The sequence below is a fragment of the Meriones unguiculatus genome, chromosome 7 (genome assembly GCF_030254825.1).
Source record: "Meriones unguiculatus strain TT.TT164.6M chromosome 7, Bangor_MerUng_6.1, whole genome shotgun sequence".
Lineage (NCBI taxonomy): Eukaryota > Metazoa > Chordata > Mammalia > Rodentia > Muridae > Meriones > Meriones unguiculatus.
Genome location: NC_083355.1, coordinates 88,604,276 through 88,620,307, shown reverse-complemented (window position 1 = coordinate 88,620,307; position 16,032 = coordinate 88,604,276). Strand labels below are relative to the sequence as shown.

The 16,032-nt window shown below is 38.5% G+C and overlaps 1 protein-coding gene across 1 annotated transcript; it reads left to right on the top strand.

Moving 5' to 3' along the window:
• The first annotated feature begins 2,103 nt into the window (after positions 1–2,103).
• Positions 2,104–14,092, top strand: LOC110542091 (cytochrome c oxidase assembly protein COX16 homolog, mitochondrial). The gene is made up of 4 exons (XM_060387796.1): positions 2,104–2,366; positions 6,575–6,646; positions 11,010–11,072; positions 13,840–14,092. The coding sequence occupies exons 1-4, from the start codon at positions 2,298–2,300 to the stop codon at positions 13,954–13,956; spliced, it is 321 nt and encodes a 106-aa protein (XP_060243779.1). The 5' UTR covers positions 2,104–2,297; the 3' UTR covers positions 13,957–14,092.
• Positions 14,093–16,032: the final 1,940 nt, after the last annotated feature.

Sequence of the window (16,032 nt, the reverse complement as noted above, 5' to 3'; positions counted from 1 at the left end):
GACTTAAGGCTCTAACTTAAGATTTATTATAAGGACTAAAGATTCTAACTTAGGGTTTACAAGACTGAAACAAAAAGGAAGGTTTGGGAGTTGGAGAGGATCATAAAACATCAATAGAAAAGAAAAAGAAAAAAATCCATAGAAGCCACTATAAATGAGGTAATCAGTAGTCGATTCTACAGAAAGTTATATTTGGATATCTGTACTATCTGACAGAGTGTGACCTAGACAAACCTGTTAACCTGTATGAATCTGAATATATGCCTTATATGAAAAGGATAACAGACTACTGGTTATAGCATATATATATATATGTATGTATATATATATATGTATATATAATGACTAATCCTGTTATTAACTACTAGTTGGATGCAGGGCTTTGCTGGAGTATGACTCAGAAAGAGGATCTTTTATGTAGTGAGGAGGTCAAAAAATGCCCAGAGTTTTGGAACCAGGCCCCTTGATTTCTAATGTCTGATGAAATGTGAAAACAATACACTTAAGCATTGCATGAGTTTTCAAATGTCATAAGGAAATGAATAAGATGAAGTCAATGCTTCATGGAAGTGCGCGTCATACTATTAATAAATCTTGCAGCCCCTTATGGTTTCATCTTTGCACAGGGATGATTAATCCAGGGCATAATGGCATATACCTGTTACCCTAGTGCTCCAGAGGCAGGGGCATCAACACAGCCCAAAAGAAAAATGTTAGCTTTGCAGGAGACTCCATTCATAAGTTATTGCATCCTTGTCATTACAAACCTCTTCCTTCAGTCCAAAATTCTGCTCCAGACTCTTTGCAGTAAATCACACAAATTTCTTCTAGTACTCTCAACTGTGTTGTTTAACCTCTCAATTTAAGGCAGCCCACCCAGCTACTCCTTCACTCCCTCACTTGCAGATCACTCTTCCACAGTCAAATGAAGAAACAGGCAGGGAGGGAAGGGATTAGCAAAAAGCCTTACTTTAATTAAGATTGTCCTGGACACATCAAAGCTTCCTTTGGATCAATGCAAGTGATTTCTTTCCTCCTATATTAAAATTCACACTGAAATAGTGTTGCTATCCTGTTTTCTTGATTGTATGCTAGTAACACTGGTAATGCTTTTATACTAATGCAATACAGTGTTGCAAGTTGTATGTCAAAGACTACTGGAGTGTTGAGGAGGGAAAAATTTATGTTTGCTATAGGGAAGGTGCATTTCAAGTACTGTGTCCCAAGAGGTGCACATTGAAGGTGTGTAAATTCATGGCTTATTCAGTAAGAAATGTCTTCCAGGGTGGAAAATGCAATGAAGAGTGGCAAAACCAAACAAAACCAACCAACCAACCACCACCACCACCACCACCACCACCAAAAACAAAAACTTGAAAACACTAACAGACTTAAGTCTTTTAACAAAGGGTTTTAAAGCTTGCTAAGAAAATTGTAGTGAACGGTGGAGGCAAAGACAAGACAAAGACAGGTTATGTATTAACCTGTCTTCCAGTCCAGTGAAAGATCAATTTCCCCCTCCCCTTTACCTTTAGGCCCTCTTTTCCTCTGACATGGATGTTAGCCTAAGCATAAAAAGACAGAGCTTCTCCTGTGGCCACTGTTTGTGAGGCTACACCAGAAGCACTTCAGTGGCATCGGAGTAGAGGCACGTGCAAAGGTTTTCTCCGGCTCTTCCTGGAAAATGACACAGTGGGTGTTTGGTTCATCCAAGCTATTGTACTTTCAGCCTTAGCTGGTGTCCCCATAAAATGGCCTGTTTCTAATTTTGGGCCTCTTGTGTTCCTTGAGTCATCCAGAGGCACACAAACAGGTTGTAAAGTTGCTTAAATAATGGAAAACAGACATTCATTAACTATAAGCTATCGCACAGTAAAATAATTTAAAGGTTCAGTTATAACTGATGAGCCAGGACTTAAGAAGTCCTCATTAACCTAGTGAAGAATTCACGCTACTTGTGCATGGGCTTCGGAATTTACCCTGCCCGTTAGCTGAGTTTATTGAGCCAGAAGACGCTAGTTATGATCCAGAACACGCGAACTACAGGTTTTTCCAAATCAAAAACGCAACTGCACCGGGAGTAGCCGGAACTAACGCCCAGTGTCTTCTACTTCCGGGTGTAGGGACGTAGGCGGCGAGAGTGTTACGACGGATCGATTACTTTTGACTTGCGGAGGCCTATCAGTCGAGGGCCGGGCCCTTAGAGCGGGTGCTGAGTCTACAGCTTCACCTGAGAAGGCTCCGGGGGCCGCGCTGGGGCCGCTGCGAAGACGGCTAAGCCGGCCGCAGCTTCAGCCATGGTTGCGCCCGCGGTGTTGCGCGCCCTCCGTAAGAACAAGACGCTTCGCTACGGAGTCCCCATGTTGGTGAGTGGACTGCCGCCCTAGCGGGGCGGGGCCTCCGGGAGGGGCGGGGCCTCCTGGCGTGACTGACGTCTGAGTGCTGTCTTTAGGCGTCTAGTGGCTGGGGCTTGTGCTTGGAAGGGACTGCTTTTAGGTTCTTTCCTAGTATACACTCAGAAGTGTTTCTCGGGTTCCCGTCTCTCCTTTCCCTTCAAGAACGTGTGTGTTGTTACTATCTCCGTTTAACAGTGAGCTTTCCTGAGGCTAAAGTTAGAGATTGGCAGAAGACCAGTCAGCCGGAGCCCCAATAATTATGATCATTTGTTGTTTGATCATTGACAAGTTGATTTGCCTCACCACACGCCGATATCTTATGAACAGCTTTGAAAAACACACGACGTTTATTATTTTGGTGTGGCTATTGGCACACGTGAAGTCCCTGGCATTTGTAGTGCTAAAATAAAGAGGTTGACTTTAGAAATGTAATTGGGTTTTTAGGTTTTGATGTGTCCTGATTTTGTTTTCATCTTTAGGAAACTCTGCAGTCTGCTTTAAGAGTTTTAGGATAAGCATTCGTTTCTATAAAATGACAGCAATTTCTGTGGAGGAGGAATGTGTGAAATTTGTTTTCTCCAAGTTCTTCTGCCATTCAGAAACACTCATTTTAGCCACCGACTTGCATCCGTCTGTCACTGTGGGAGCCAATCTGATTTTCTTCCCTTTCAGAATCCTAAAAGTCATGATGTTTATTGAAAGAAAAAAAAAATCCAACGGTGAGGAGAGTTACTTTCCTGCTCTATTTTCAGAGCTAATCAGCAAGGAGACTCCTTCACAGATATTTCTTTCGCAGTTTTTAAATGGTCAGAGTTTACTATGAAGGGAGAGGCTCTGGAGTCCTGTCTAGGCAAAACTCTCATGCCTAATTTGTTTCCCCATGCCGTTTCCTGAGGAAAAAGCGTGTCCTATGGTGATCTGAGGGAACCTCTTTTTGAGTTCTGAAGCTTTCCTGTTCTGTTTTTTATCACATCGTAGTCAGCTGTGCTTTGGAACACTGAGGAAGCCTCCAGTCACATGAAAACTTCTTTAGATGAAATTATGGTGTTTAGCTAACCATTCATTTCTGTTTGCTACACACACGCACCCCTCGTGTTTATATAAAATAGCATTCTTTTTATATAAAAATTATATATATCAAGAATTTCATAGAGGAGTGCTGTATTTACATAATTTCCACCCCTCCTTTTCTCCCTCCGACGTCTCCTGTGATTCCCTTTTCTCTCTCAGATTCTTTTTTGTTGTTGTTGTTTTGGTTTGGTTTTTCAAGACATAGTTTCTCTGTGTAGCCCTGCCTATCCTGGATTCACTTTGTAAATCAGGCTGGCCTTGAACTCACAGAGATCCACCTGCCTCTGCCTCCCAAGTGCTGGGATTAAAGGTGTGTGCTGCCACACCACTTCTTTGATTATTATTTTATATAGTAAATGTATATATAACATAATTACATATTATATGTATATATAAAGGTAGCCTGATGCATCCATTTTGTATCAGTCTTAAGTAATTGCAAATAAAAAAAGATAGCCAAGAATAGTTCATAAGTATAATTGTTAAATATAAACTTTTCATTGTGACAGCTTTTTATCTACAAGTCAAAGGGACATAATGAAGGGCCCTAAAACTTGAGAAGAGGATTAATCTCTAGATTGCAAGAGAGGAAGCAGCAGAAGAGAAATTCTTAGAGAGAAGAAAAGCATCGAGGTGACGACGGAGCAGGTTTTCTAGTTGAGCTACTGATCTAGTAACACAGGACTCTAAATCTAGTGCTGGGTGTTTTTTTTTTTATGATTTTTTGTTTTGCTTTTTACCCCCTACCAGTGTGTATATGTGTGTGTATGTGTATGTATGTGTGTGAGTGTGTATATGTGAGTGTATGCATATGTGAGTGAATGTGTGTATATGTGTGTGTGTGCATGTGTGTGTAGGTATATGTGTACAGTGTACATGTGTATAGGTGTGTAGGTTTGTGGGTTTTGTTGTTTTTTTAGTTTATTTCGTTTTGTTTTTCATTTTTCAGAAGTTTCAAAGTTACAACAGTGAAGTTGGTTGCTTTTATGAATTTCAGATTTTAAATTTATGCTTCATGTTTTTATACTTCTATACTTAATTATTTAATCAGTGATATAGAGATCAAGCTTTTCCCTCCTAATGGCTAAGCTTTTGCATCTCTGATGTGAGAATTATAGCTGAGTGGGACTTAGGCAAAGTAGCAGTGGCAGTTTGGAAGCCCTTTTTAAGGGTTTCTGCATACTGAGAAATGTGGCATGAGCTGCAAGACTCCTTTATCACTTGATAAGAAAATAAAAGAGAATGTTTTCCAATGTCCAATTTTGTAAAATTATGAAACTGAAAGAAATTCTGCACAGACAAGACCAGAGTTTTATTTTCACGTTTATCCTATGTAGTTATAGTATTAAAAGGAAATCTTGAAGGGTGAGAAAAGTAGTTCCCTGAGTAAGACTATTGGCTGCTCTTTCAGAGGACAAGAGTTTTTCCAAGACCCATATTGGGCTGCTTGTAACTCCAGTTCTAGATGCACTCTTCTGACATCCACAGGCACCCCCATGTACCTGCACATACATAGACACATAGACACACACACACACACACACATATGCATGTATGCACAACACACACACACACACACATATGCATGTATGCACAAATGCTAAAATATATTAAAAAAGGAAAAACTTTAAACAAAACAAATTTTACCAATTCTGTGTGAGCAAAGAAGGCTCATGAAGTCAGGCAGTGATGGCACAAGCCTTTAATCCCAGCACTCAGGGAGGCAGAGGCCGGCGGATCACTGAGAGTTTGATGCCAGCCTGGTCTACAAATGGAATACAGGACAGCTAAGGCTACCCAGAGAAACCCTGTCTTGAAACAACAAAACCAAAATGAAAACAAAAACAAGGCTCCTGAATTGAACAGCACTCAGAACCAAAGAGATTTGGAGAGTTCTGTCCTGCTACATTGGCAGTGAATATTTATAGACAAAGAAACTACAAAAGTAACTTAATTGGCTAGAGTTAGACATTTGCATTATTTGACTTGGTCTAATCAGTTAGTTGACCAATGGCATTCCTGTTTGTTTACCTTCTAAGGGTACAAAATCTCTAAAAGAACTTAAGTACTGAGACTGCTTCACTCCAAACTCTACTTAACATTAGTCTATCATTTAGTTGGGTGTGCTTTTATTTCCTCTTGAGTTTGGAAGCAGGAGGATCAGAAGTTTAAGGTGATCCTCAGGCACAGAGCAAGTTTAAGGCCATCTTGGCTAAGGAGACACTGTGCCTTAGTTGCTGTTCTGTGGCTGTGAAGAGACACCATGACCATGGCAACTCTTATAAAGCAAAACATTTAATTGGGGCTGGCTTACAGTTTCTGGGGTTTAATCCATTGTCTTCACGGTGGGAAGCATAGCAGCAAGCAGGCAGACATGCTGCTGGAAAAAGAACCAAGAGTTCTACATCTGGATCTGCAGGCAGTAGGAAGAGAGAGCCACCTGGCTTGGGCTTCTGACACTCCAAAGACTGCCCCCAGTGACATACATCCTCCAACAAGTCCACACCTACCCCAAGAAGACCATACCTCCAAATCCTTTTAAGTGTGCTACTTCCTGATGACTAAGCATTCAAATATATGAGCCTTTGGGGGCCGTTCTTATTCAAATCACCATACCCTGTCTCAAAAAACAGCAAACAAGGAAAGTCAAATACATCTCTGGTATTGATTTAGAGCATTCAGTAATGATCTGTATAATTTATCCAGGATAATATAGTATCCTCACTGAGGTTTCACTTGCTTGTCAGTTGTTGTCCAAAAACAAACAAACAAACAAACAAACAAAACCATAAGCTTTAAATGACATTTAATGCAATATATTATCATTGTAGTTTATTATTAGTTATTGTTGATAATCTTTTTATGCCTCTTTTGAAAATTAAACTTTGTTTTATGTATAGGAAAAACCATAATGAATTTAGGGTTCAATATGTGTCACTGGAATGCCTGTGAAGGTAACTCCCAACACATCTACTTTTAAAAGATAAGTAATAATTTTCTAGGAAAAATATTCTGTAGGTTGTTTATAGTCTTCATTGTTTAACTGAATGTAGCCAAGTGGAGTCTGCCCCTCTATTTTGTATAGCTATTCCCTTCCTTTGTTTCAGTTGCTGGTTGTTGGAGGTTCTTTTGGTCTTCGTGAGTTTTCACAAATCCGATATGATGCTGTGAAGATTAAGGTAAGAGCTGTAATTGGTGTTTGACTTGTGTCTGAATGTATGTGTTTCAGTTTAGGAGAAGTACATGCTCAGTTCACTTAGATTTATTAATCTGACTTGTCTTGCAAACCCATTGGTGGTCTTTGCACCCTCTCTTCTTTAAAATATCACTAATGAGTCCAGGAAAGGGAATCATTTAAAGCATTTGGTAACAGTTTTCTGCATTCACTAGGGAGTTTGTAATGTTGTTTTAATAGTTCCCCCAAATATTCTCAGATGTATTTGTTTCTTATATTTTTAAGAAACTAAAGAACATGGATCAATAATTTTACTTCATTTTATTTTTCTAATTATAAATTGTAATGCCAGTGATGTAAATACACTGCCATTTCTCTTTAGTAACTGATACTAAAGTTACTAAAGTATTTTTTATTATAAATAAAGATACCTATCTTTATTTATAGTAAATATCAGTTAGTTGACCAATGGCATTCCTGTTTGTTTACCTTCTAAGGGTACAAAATACTTTACAAGATAGTAAGTATTTTTATTATAAATAAAGATACCTATCTTTCTACAGTATCTGCATTGTTGTATGAGTATACTAGGTCCTCTGTTTTACAGGTGTGGAAACAAAGGCCCAGAAAACTATATTGTCTATATCTATATAGTTATGTGGCTATTCCAGGGCAGAGCTAGTATTCTCACCCTCTGTAATTACACTTTCACTGTGAAATTTATGCAGGGTCTTACACAAGAACTCTGGTTCATTAATTGAGAAGGGTGTTGTAATTTGGGGAGAGGGAGCACATACCTGATGTTTGAAGGCTTTTCTAAATAATAATATGCAATGTACCATCATATATAGATACAAGTGTCATTCACTGTGATAATGGACCCTCTGTTGCTACATTAAACCAAGTAATATGAGCAAGCATGCAGTTTAAATGCATGCATTTGTGACTAGGACAGTCTCTGACTTGCCTATTTATTGTGCTTCCTAACAAGATAGTACTAGCTTAATATTTAATGTAAATATTGTGATTCTATTTTCAAGATCAGATAATAAAAGTAATAATCATAATAGCAGTGCTTATATGATCCAGACATCACTGGAAAAGAAAGCCAAATAATCCTGTTACTTGACAGATAATGAAGGGCACACACAGCTGGATTAGGGAGTTATATAACCAAAACAGCATACTGCACAGTATGCAAAAAGAATTGCAGTTGGGTGTAGTGTATTGGACACAGGGATGAGAACACATATGAAGATTGACTCCCACATATACAGGATAAGATAGGCAAGTACTTATAAATCAGTCCTAAATTGGTTCATCTTAAGACACCAGTACTTAACCTCAAATAGTAAATCTTGAGCTAGCTTGTGCATACCATACTAACTTATTATACTATTTCTTTGCCTGATCTACAATTAAAATTCTATTTTTCTAATTCATGAGGTAGAACCAAAATATAATCTAGTGGTGAGCAAAAGGAGAAGTTCTAACACTAGATATATTGTTGCCCTCAAGAACACAGTTGGTCTTGCACAGTCTTATCAAGGCTTATCCTTTCTGCTATATTATACACAGGGATAGCTTGACCTGGGGGTGGAGCTCAGTGGTAGAGCACCTGCCTAACACCGAGAAAGCACTGGGTTTGACTTCTAGCAGAATGAAGGAAAGATTAATGTTAAATCATGGAAGCAAGAAATGTTTTTCTTAACTCTTAGGTACGCTAATGTGGAAAAAAAAATGGAGTTTTAAATTGACATTTGAATTCTTTGAGGACTTTAAGCAAAACCATGGAACACATAAAAAAAGGTTGATGTTTTGTAAAATGTTTTGTAAAATGTTTTCTTCCTCAGTTTTCTTTCTGCTTCCTCCATGGCACTTTAAGATCCATAGACTATTGATCTATGTCTAAGCTCAGGGGCTGCAGGAGCCTTAGCCTGTACTGTGAAACTGCTTAACTGCATGCAGCAGTTAAGAGCGATGGCATGCACTATGCATAAACTCATGGGCTGTAAGAACTACAGAGTGGACTTTAACCTGTGTAAGTTTGTGGCCCGAATGAGCTGCAGAGTACCCTGCTAATCTGTCCCTAACGCTTTTTGTCTATATACCCATCCCTAGAGTCTCTCTGCTCTTTTCTCTTCTAATCACTAAATCTGTTTTTTGTTATGTAAGATTTCTCACTAAACCTGTCCATTAACTTTGTGATTTGATACACATTTTTCACTTCTAAACTGTTCACTTAATTTTTATATTATGTTTTTCAATAATCTAGAGGAAATTTTCCATAATGTCATATTTTATCCATTTTTTTCTTCAGTGACTTAAAGTGACTTTGTGAATTATAATTACTTAAAATTTCCATCTCCTATAAGGATATAATTATTAACTTTTTCTTCATTTTAACTATACCATTTTATCTTTGAATGCCTTATAATTATTTTCAGTTAAAGATTATTGTTTATAGGTAACTGTAAAGGTTCTAGGTGATATTGTTTTTCCTTCAAAAACAGTTTATCATTTTTTTTTCTAGGCAGGTAGAATGGGGTCTAGTCCCTTTAATACTTGAGTGTGAGCTGGGTCCTGGTTTGGTTAAAGTTCAAGTTGGCGTTACCACATCTCTGGTTCTTCTTTATTCTTCAGATCTGACCCTGTATGACTTTCAGTTAGTACGCTAGAAAACTCACTTCTACTTTTTAGAGATTTCCAGCTTAGCTAGATACTCTTGTCTTATGGAGTTTAGAATTTAGGAATTTAGGAATTACTAATTTAGTAATTGTTTTGAGAGATAAATTTCTGTCATGTATCATTTGCTTTCTGCTTTTGTCTTTATAGCTCTGTGTGATGATTTCTCTAACCTCCAGGAGTGGCATCTACCTTGTTTCCAGCCTTGGTTCCTCTTCTTTTAAAATTATCATGTAAATTGTACAAAGTAATAGGCTTCGTTATGACATTTTCATACATGTATGTAATGTGCTTTGATAATATTCACTACCATAGCACCTTTTCTTATGCCTCCTTTCCCCTTCCCCTTTTCCAGTGGACATTTCCAATAATTCTTTTCCTTTCTCTCTTTATTTTTTTCCATAAGTTTCCTAGATGAGAGGATGCATATGCTAGCTGGCTGTAACATTAACCCTTGGTGATGAGGCCATACTCTTTTTCAGGTTTGGCAAGTGGAGCAAAGGGGGAAAATGGGTTTCAACTCCAATTCTCAGCTCTTGGAAACCTTCTTCCTATAGTGAGATTTTTTTTTCCTGTTGATCCCCAAACTGAAGACTTAATTGAGTTTTTGGTTAATTTTATTTATTTATTTGTTTGTTTTATAAATTATTTTGACTTCTTTGAACATTTTAATCTGATGTACTCAATAGCACTGATACCATTCTGGAACCCCAGGCACACATATGTTGGGATTTTTGGATCTACTTGTCACAAAATACCCCTTTTTGATTTGTCTCATTTGTCTCTATCCATACATCATTGTAATGGAATCCTGGGATTATATCCCTGCCTCACTACTTTTTCATAGACCCTGTTAAGTCACTCATACTCAGGTATTTCATTTACTTTGTCTTGTTTGTTTCACCAGTTACACTCTTCTTTGTCACTCACAGGCAATAAGCAAGTTTCAAAGTGCCCTTGTGGAACCCCAAATTTTCCATAGCTAATTCTTTATTTGGTCTTTCGAGGGGATTCTTTTGTTTTTCAAGTGCATTATATAGTAGCATTTTAAATATATCTGTGCTACAAAATTTACATTGGTGGTGAATAAGGTTGCCTCTGGAGGCAGAGGGCCAATGCTTAACACTAACATGTGTATCTTTCACAAGTTATTCAAGCTCCTGTGCCTTGCTTCCCTTACATGTAATAATGAAGATGAAATTCATGTTCATCGTACAGGTTTTGTGAGCATTAAACAGTATATGCATATACAAATGCCTGGCACACAACAGATGCTCAGTGTATAAAGTATACTGTATGCTTTCTCAGTGTATACAGTGTATACAGTGTATCGGTGGCTGGAATTGTGTATTAATTATCATTATGCATTAAATAGCACAGTGGATGGTAGAGATTTTAATGTATGCTTAAATTGGCTGAACTATCTTAGCCATCTTTCCTATGACTTCGTTTGTATGTTTGCTTGAGACAGAGTGTCACTGTGTCCCTGGTTGGCCTGGGATTCACTATGTAGAATAGGCTGATCCTCCTGTTTCTGCCTCCTCAGTGCTGAGATGAAAGGCATTCACCATCAGGCTCAGCTCTCCTATGACTTTTAAATGTACAAAATGGACAAATAGTCAAGTGAAAATTAATGTAAAAGAATTAAATAATATATGCTTTTTTTTCCTTCTTTTCTACAGATTGATCCTGAATTGGAGAAAAAGTTGAAAGTGAACAAAATAACTTTAGAGTCAGAGTATGAGGTATAGTATGTTGATATTCTATGTTTTGTAAGAGTCTTAATAGTCATGATTGGTTCTGTTTCTCAAGATAAATTAGTGAAGAAAAAAAATTTAATTTGAATGTGTGGTATTTGGTAAATTATCTGAAATCTGGAACCAGAAGTGATCGAGATTAAAGAGTTTTTCATTTAGACTTCAGCAGTGGAGCTACCTGAGCTGTTACAAAATATGTGAGCTTTTTGTTGTTTTATTTGTTTGTTTTGTTTTATAAAGGGGAATCTGGGGACAAGCTCCATTGTTTCCTGTGCCCGTTAGCTTGATAGGCCTCATTATTTAATTACACTCCTCCAGACTACACACATATACACCAGAGGGTGTTGCCAGGGGTTTGGCTTTAAATTTGGTGCTGTGAATCAAAAGTTTTATTCTTAAGCAACAGTAGCCTTTCAGTGTCTTATCTGGATGTCAGGGTAGCAAGAGAATACTGAGGAGAGGTCTGTGCTTGACTGGGTCCGTATCCAGTTTCTGGTGAATTTCTTCAGTATGTCCTATGCTCCTCATTCAGTCCTACAGCATTGGGGATTAGATTGTGAGGCTTGGGTCTTGCCTAGCATATGTGCACAGTCTGGCATTCAGCCAGCTGTATGTTTTGCATATTTTCTACAAGGAGTTCTTCCTGTAAATGGCTCCCAAAGACACACATTTCCATGACTCTGTCTTGTCAACCTTACATCTTAAGAATTATTTTAAATTTTTAACAGCATATATACTTTAATATATCTGAATAACGGCCATTACTCAATTAATACCTTTTGCCAGGAATGTTAGCACATGTTTGTTATCCTAGAAGTTGGGGAGTTCAAGGCACTAGGATTGCTGCTTAGGCTACTATGAATTTAGTGCTAGCCTGGGTTATATAGACTGTGTTTAAAAACAAACAAACAAACAAACAAACAAACAGGCCCTTTAACTCCTTTAGATAAGTGTTCTCAACCCTTGGGTTGTGACCCCTTTAAGAACATCAGAAATGTCAGATATTTACATTACAATTCACAACAGTAGCAAAGTTACAGTTATGAAGTAGCAACAAAAATAATTTTATGGTAGAGGGTCACCACAACATGAACTGTATTAAAGGATTGCAGTGTTCGGAAGGTTGAGAAACATTGCTTTTCATCATTTCATAACTACTGTATTCATTTTTAAACTCTATTTATTTGGAGTTCCTAGGTAGAAGAGAGAAAGTTAGTGGGGAGAGGGAGCGAAGAGCCCTTTACCTCTCTCGGCTTGTTTAGGGTCAGAGGGTTCTTTTGGGGCTATATCAATTCTCTGTCAACAGCGAATGCAGCAAGCAGTCTCCTCCAAGCCACCACGTTGAAATGTTTCTCTGTATTTATCTCCAAGCCGCTACACTGTCCCCTGGACTCTCTAAAAAGCCGCACTTTCTCTTTCTGGGCCCTCCTATTTATATCCTCAGAGCCCTAGACCACACCCCTCTCCCTGCCACACAAAACAGGTTGTTACCAGCTGTCAAAGATCGCGACTATGCCTGACACAAAACAGTTATCAACCGTGGACAAACTAAAGCCCAAACTAAACTCCCACACTTGGAATGAAAACAAAAACATATTTATATAACATAACTGAGTTTTAAAAGACAGCAAAACTTTCATTACACATAACCATACTTGAAAATACTTAGCTAAATTAATAGCATTTTGCATACTCGTATATAGTTACTACTTGCTCCTGACTTTTCAAGAAAACCGCTTTTATTTAGTGCTTTCTTGCCATTTGGTTGAAACCATGGGGTGTGTGCTTGAGGAAGTAGCACTGTGTGTGCAGTGGTGCTATGGAGGTTTATCTGGGAGTAGATTTTCTGTGTAGTTCTTTTAGGAATCATAAAATTTAAGAGCAGAATATACAACATTTTGTCTCACCTTCTAGTGATCATTTGTAAGAGAGATGATGCCAAGGTGGCCTGTGCTACGTGGTAAAGATTGCATAGCTAGTCAGTAAAAGAGTGAGTACCTCGTATCTAAGTGTCAAGGGAAACATACCTCACTTTCTCCATGTCTGGATATAACCTTTTGATCTCCTAGCCTTTTTTTCTCTCCTCCTTAGTTATTTCAGAACAGAGGCAAGTATATAAAAGTGATCATTGGAGAGAATAAAGGACCTTTTCTGTCTATCCATTTTCTCCTGTCTCCTTCCTGTGCTTGAGACGGCTGAGACTAAGTGAGGCTAGGATGCTTTATAGTGTAATTGAATAGTTCTGCTTACAGATGAATACTTCCCTAAGGTTGACTGTGGAGAATGACTTCATTCTGAAGCCCAGTGTCGCTCACTTCTCAGGCGCAGGACAAGTCAGTTTGGTCGTCATCTTTGTGAAGACACTAGGGTCTGCACCTTAGTTCTTTTTTCCATTGGCACCCCCACCAGCCTTTCAGCTATTGCTAGGCTAGAGCAGCTTCACACGGACCCTGGTTTTCCAGGCTCTTCCTTTTTTTTTTTTTTTTTTTTTTTTTTTTTTGTGCTCTCAGAAAGAGGGTAGACTCCTCCTTTCACTAAGAGTTTATTATTATGGGCAAAGGTAGATGTGATGTCTCTAAAGCAAACAAGTATCGTTCTAACCCCAAGAAGTCCTTGAGCTTGGCTTGGAGGTGGTCTGTTTGCTGAACTGTCCTGGAGCCTTTTGGGTTTTCCTTTACTTGCTCAGTACTTGGTGATGCCTCAGGCAAAGCCACTGGGCTTTTGAACTAATGTGTTTGACTTTGTGGTCTTATAGAAAATAAAGGACTCTACTTTTGAAGACTGGAAGAATATTCGAGGTCCGAGGCCTTGGGAAGATCCTGAACTCCTCCAAGGACGAAACCCAGAAACTCTTAAGTCTAAGGCAACTTGAGTGTGCTTACTTCTTTCCAATAAAATGTTTTCAACAGGACCTGTAGGAAGAAGCAGAAAGATTTCAGACCTGTGCAATTCAAACCTGGTTGTGATGGCAGAAAATTTTTTTTATTAAAAAGTCAAATATGCCTGTATGTTTTTCTGTCTACTTGCAAGTGAAAGTAGCAGTGTTGAAAACACACACACACACGCACACACACACACACACACCCCTACCTATCTGTAAAAAATGTGACTACTACTACCATAATGTGCCATGCATTCTTCTTTCCTATAACTCACTCATACTGTTTTTCTACCAGCAACTGGAACATTCTGCTACTTCATTGTGGTTTCTGATGAAAATCATAGGCTTGGATCCAAATTTTCCCAATAAAATAGTGACTATGTTAAGCCTATAAATAAGCAATGATAATCTAGTAACGGTCTTTTCTTTTATTCCTAATACTTCATAAATCAGCCTCTGAAGCCATTGAACCTGTTAAGGAAATGATATAATTTACATCATTCGTATGCAGTGCATGATGGTAAGATGTGACATGTCTATTAAGATTATCAGATGCCTGTGCTATGCATAGTCTGGGAGTTGGTTCTGGTTTGTTTGTTAGATCTGCTGTCGTCATCCCTAAGCAAAATGATGTGAAAGGTAGAGTTGTGTTTTTAAAACGAACAGCTTGTTTTCTCTGTTTACTTCTGCTTAGGCGGTCTCAGTTCTCCAGCCTGTGTAATCTTAATGCTGAATTCTTAAATACATGAATCTTTAGCTGAACTATTCCTGCTATAACTATTACAAAGGATTAAAAAATTAAAAAAAAAAAACCCACACACTTTTCCCTCAAAAATTTCGGTTCATTTCAACAGGTTAATTTTAGAATCTTAGAATGTTACTTAATGGAAAATGGCAAACTGATTTCAGTTACCTTTCTCTGGCTGTGATAAAACAGTGTGACCAAAAGCAACTTGAAAAAGAAAGGGTTTATTTTGCTTACATGTCCAGGCAATGGTCCATCACTGAGGGAAGTCGGGTCCATCACTGAGGGAAGTCAGGGCAGGAACTAATTCAGAGGCCATGGAGGAATTTCTGCATTTCTGGTTTGCTCCCTATCGCTTACTCAGCTTCCTTTCTTATCCACCTCAGGACTGCTCAGGGGTAGCACCATCCACAAGGGGCTAGGTTCTCCCATGTCAGTCATCATTCAAGAAAAATTAACTGCATACTTGCCTATAGGTCAATCATATAGAGACATTTTCTTGATTATGATTCTTTCCATATGACCCTCGTTTGTGCGTAGTTGACATGAAAGCCAACCATAATAATCTGCCTCTTGTCAACTTGACATACTAATATGGCATGTATTAAGCCATAACATTTCTTGTTCCCATGATGTCATGCTTCTATTTATTTGACAGTGCAAACCATCCCAACCTTTGAAAGTCCCACTGTCAGTAAAAATCTCAACACTTTAAATGTTCAATATCTTTAAAACATCTAGTCTCTTTCAAAGTTCAAAGGCTATTTAAAATTCCAAAGTTTCTCTGAAATAACGAAACTCTTTCTAACTATGGGTTCCTGTAAGATGAAACAAGGACAAAACTAAAGACAAAAAAGTTAAATACTTTTTTAACCTTAAAGGGAAGAACTCAGTCACACATGTACAATTACAAATAAAATCAAAACCCAGATTCAATAGTGTAGAAAGTTTGGTGCTTGACATCTGAGGCCCTTTCATGATCCTTTGGGCTCCAGAGGGTTTGGATAGCTTGCTTTACTTCTTGGGAACTGCTGCAAGCACATGAAGTTTGTCTCCTAGTCTGAACCCTGCTCTGCAGTTGCTGTGCTCGGCAGCTGTCTTTTGGTACCCCTATCTCTAAGATGCTGGTGTCTGCTGTTACAGCTGTGCCGTGCTTTCATCGGTAGTTCCTCCTGGTATCTCTTTAAGGACTCTGACCCTGATACCTGGTACAAAGCCTCAACTTCTCCCTGACCTCTTTAGACCTGGGCCTTCTACTGCAGCTGAGGCTATACCTTCACCAATGGCCTCTCCATGCATCCCTTCAGGAACTCCAGCCCTGC

Coding starts and splice junctions, on each gene's coding strand:
- LOC110542091 (XM_060387796.1), top strand. CDS start 2,298: ATGGTTGCGCCCGCGGTGTTGCGCGCCCTCCGTAAGAACAAGACGCTT. Junction 2,367..6,574: donor GCTACGGAGTCCCCATGTTG/GTGAGTGGACTG, acceptor CCTTTGTTTCAG/TTGCTGGTTGTTGGAGGTTC. Junction 11,073..13,839: donor CTTTAGAGTCAGAGTATGAG/GTATAGTATGTT, acceptor GTGGTCTTATAG/AAAATAAAGGACTCTACTTT.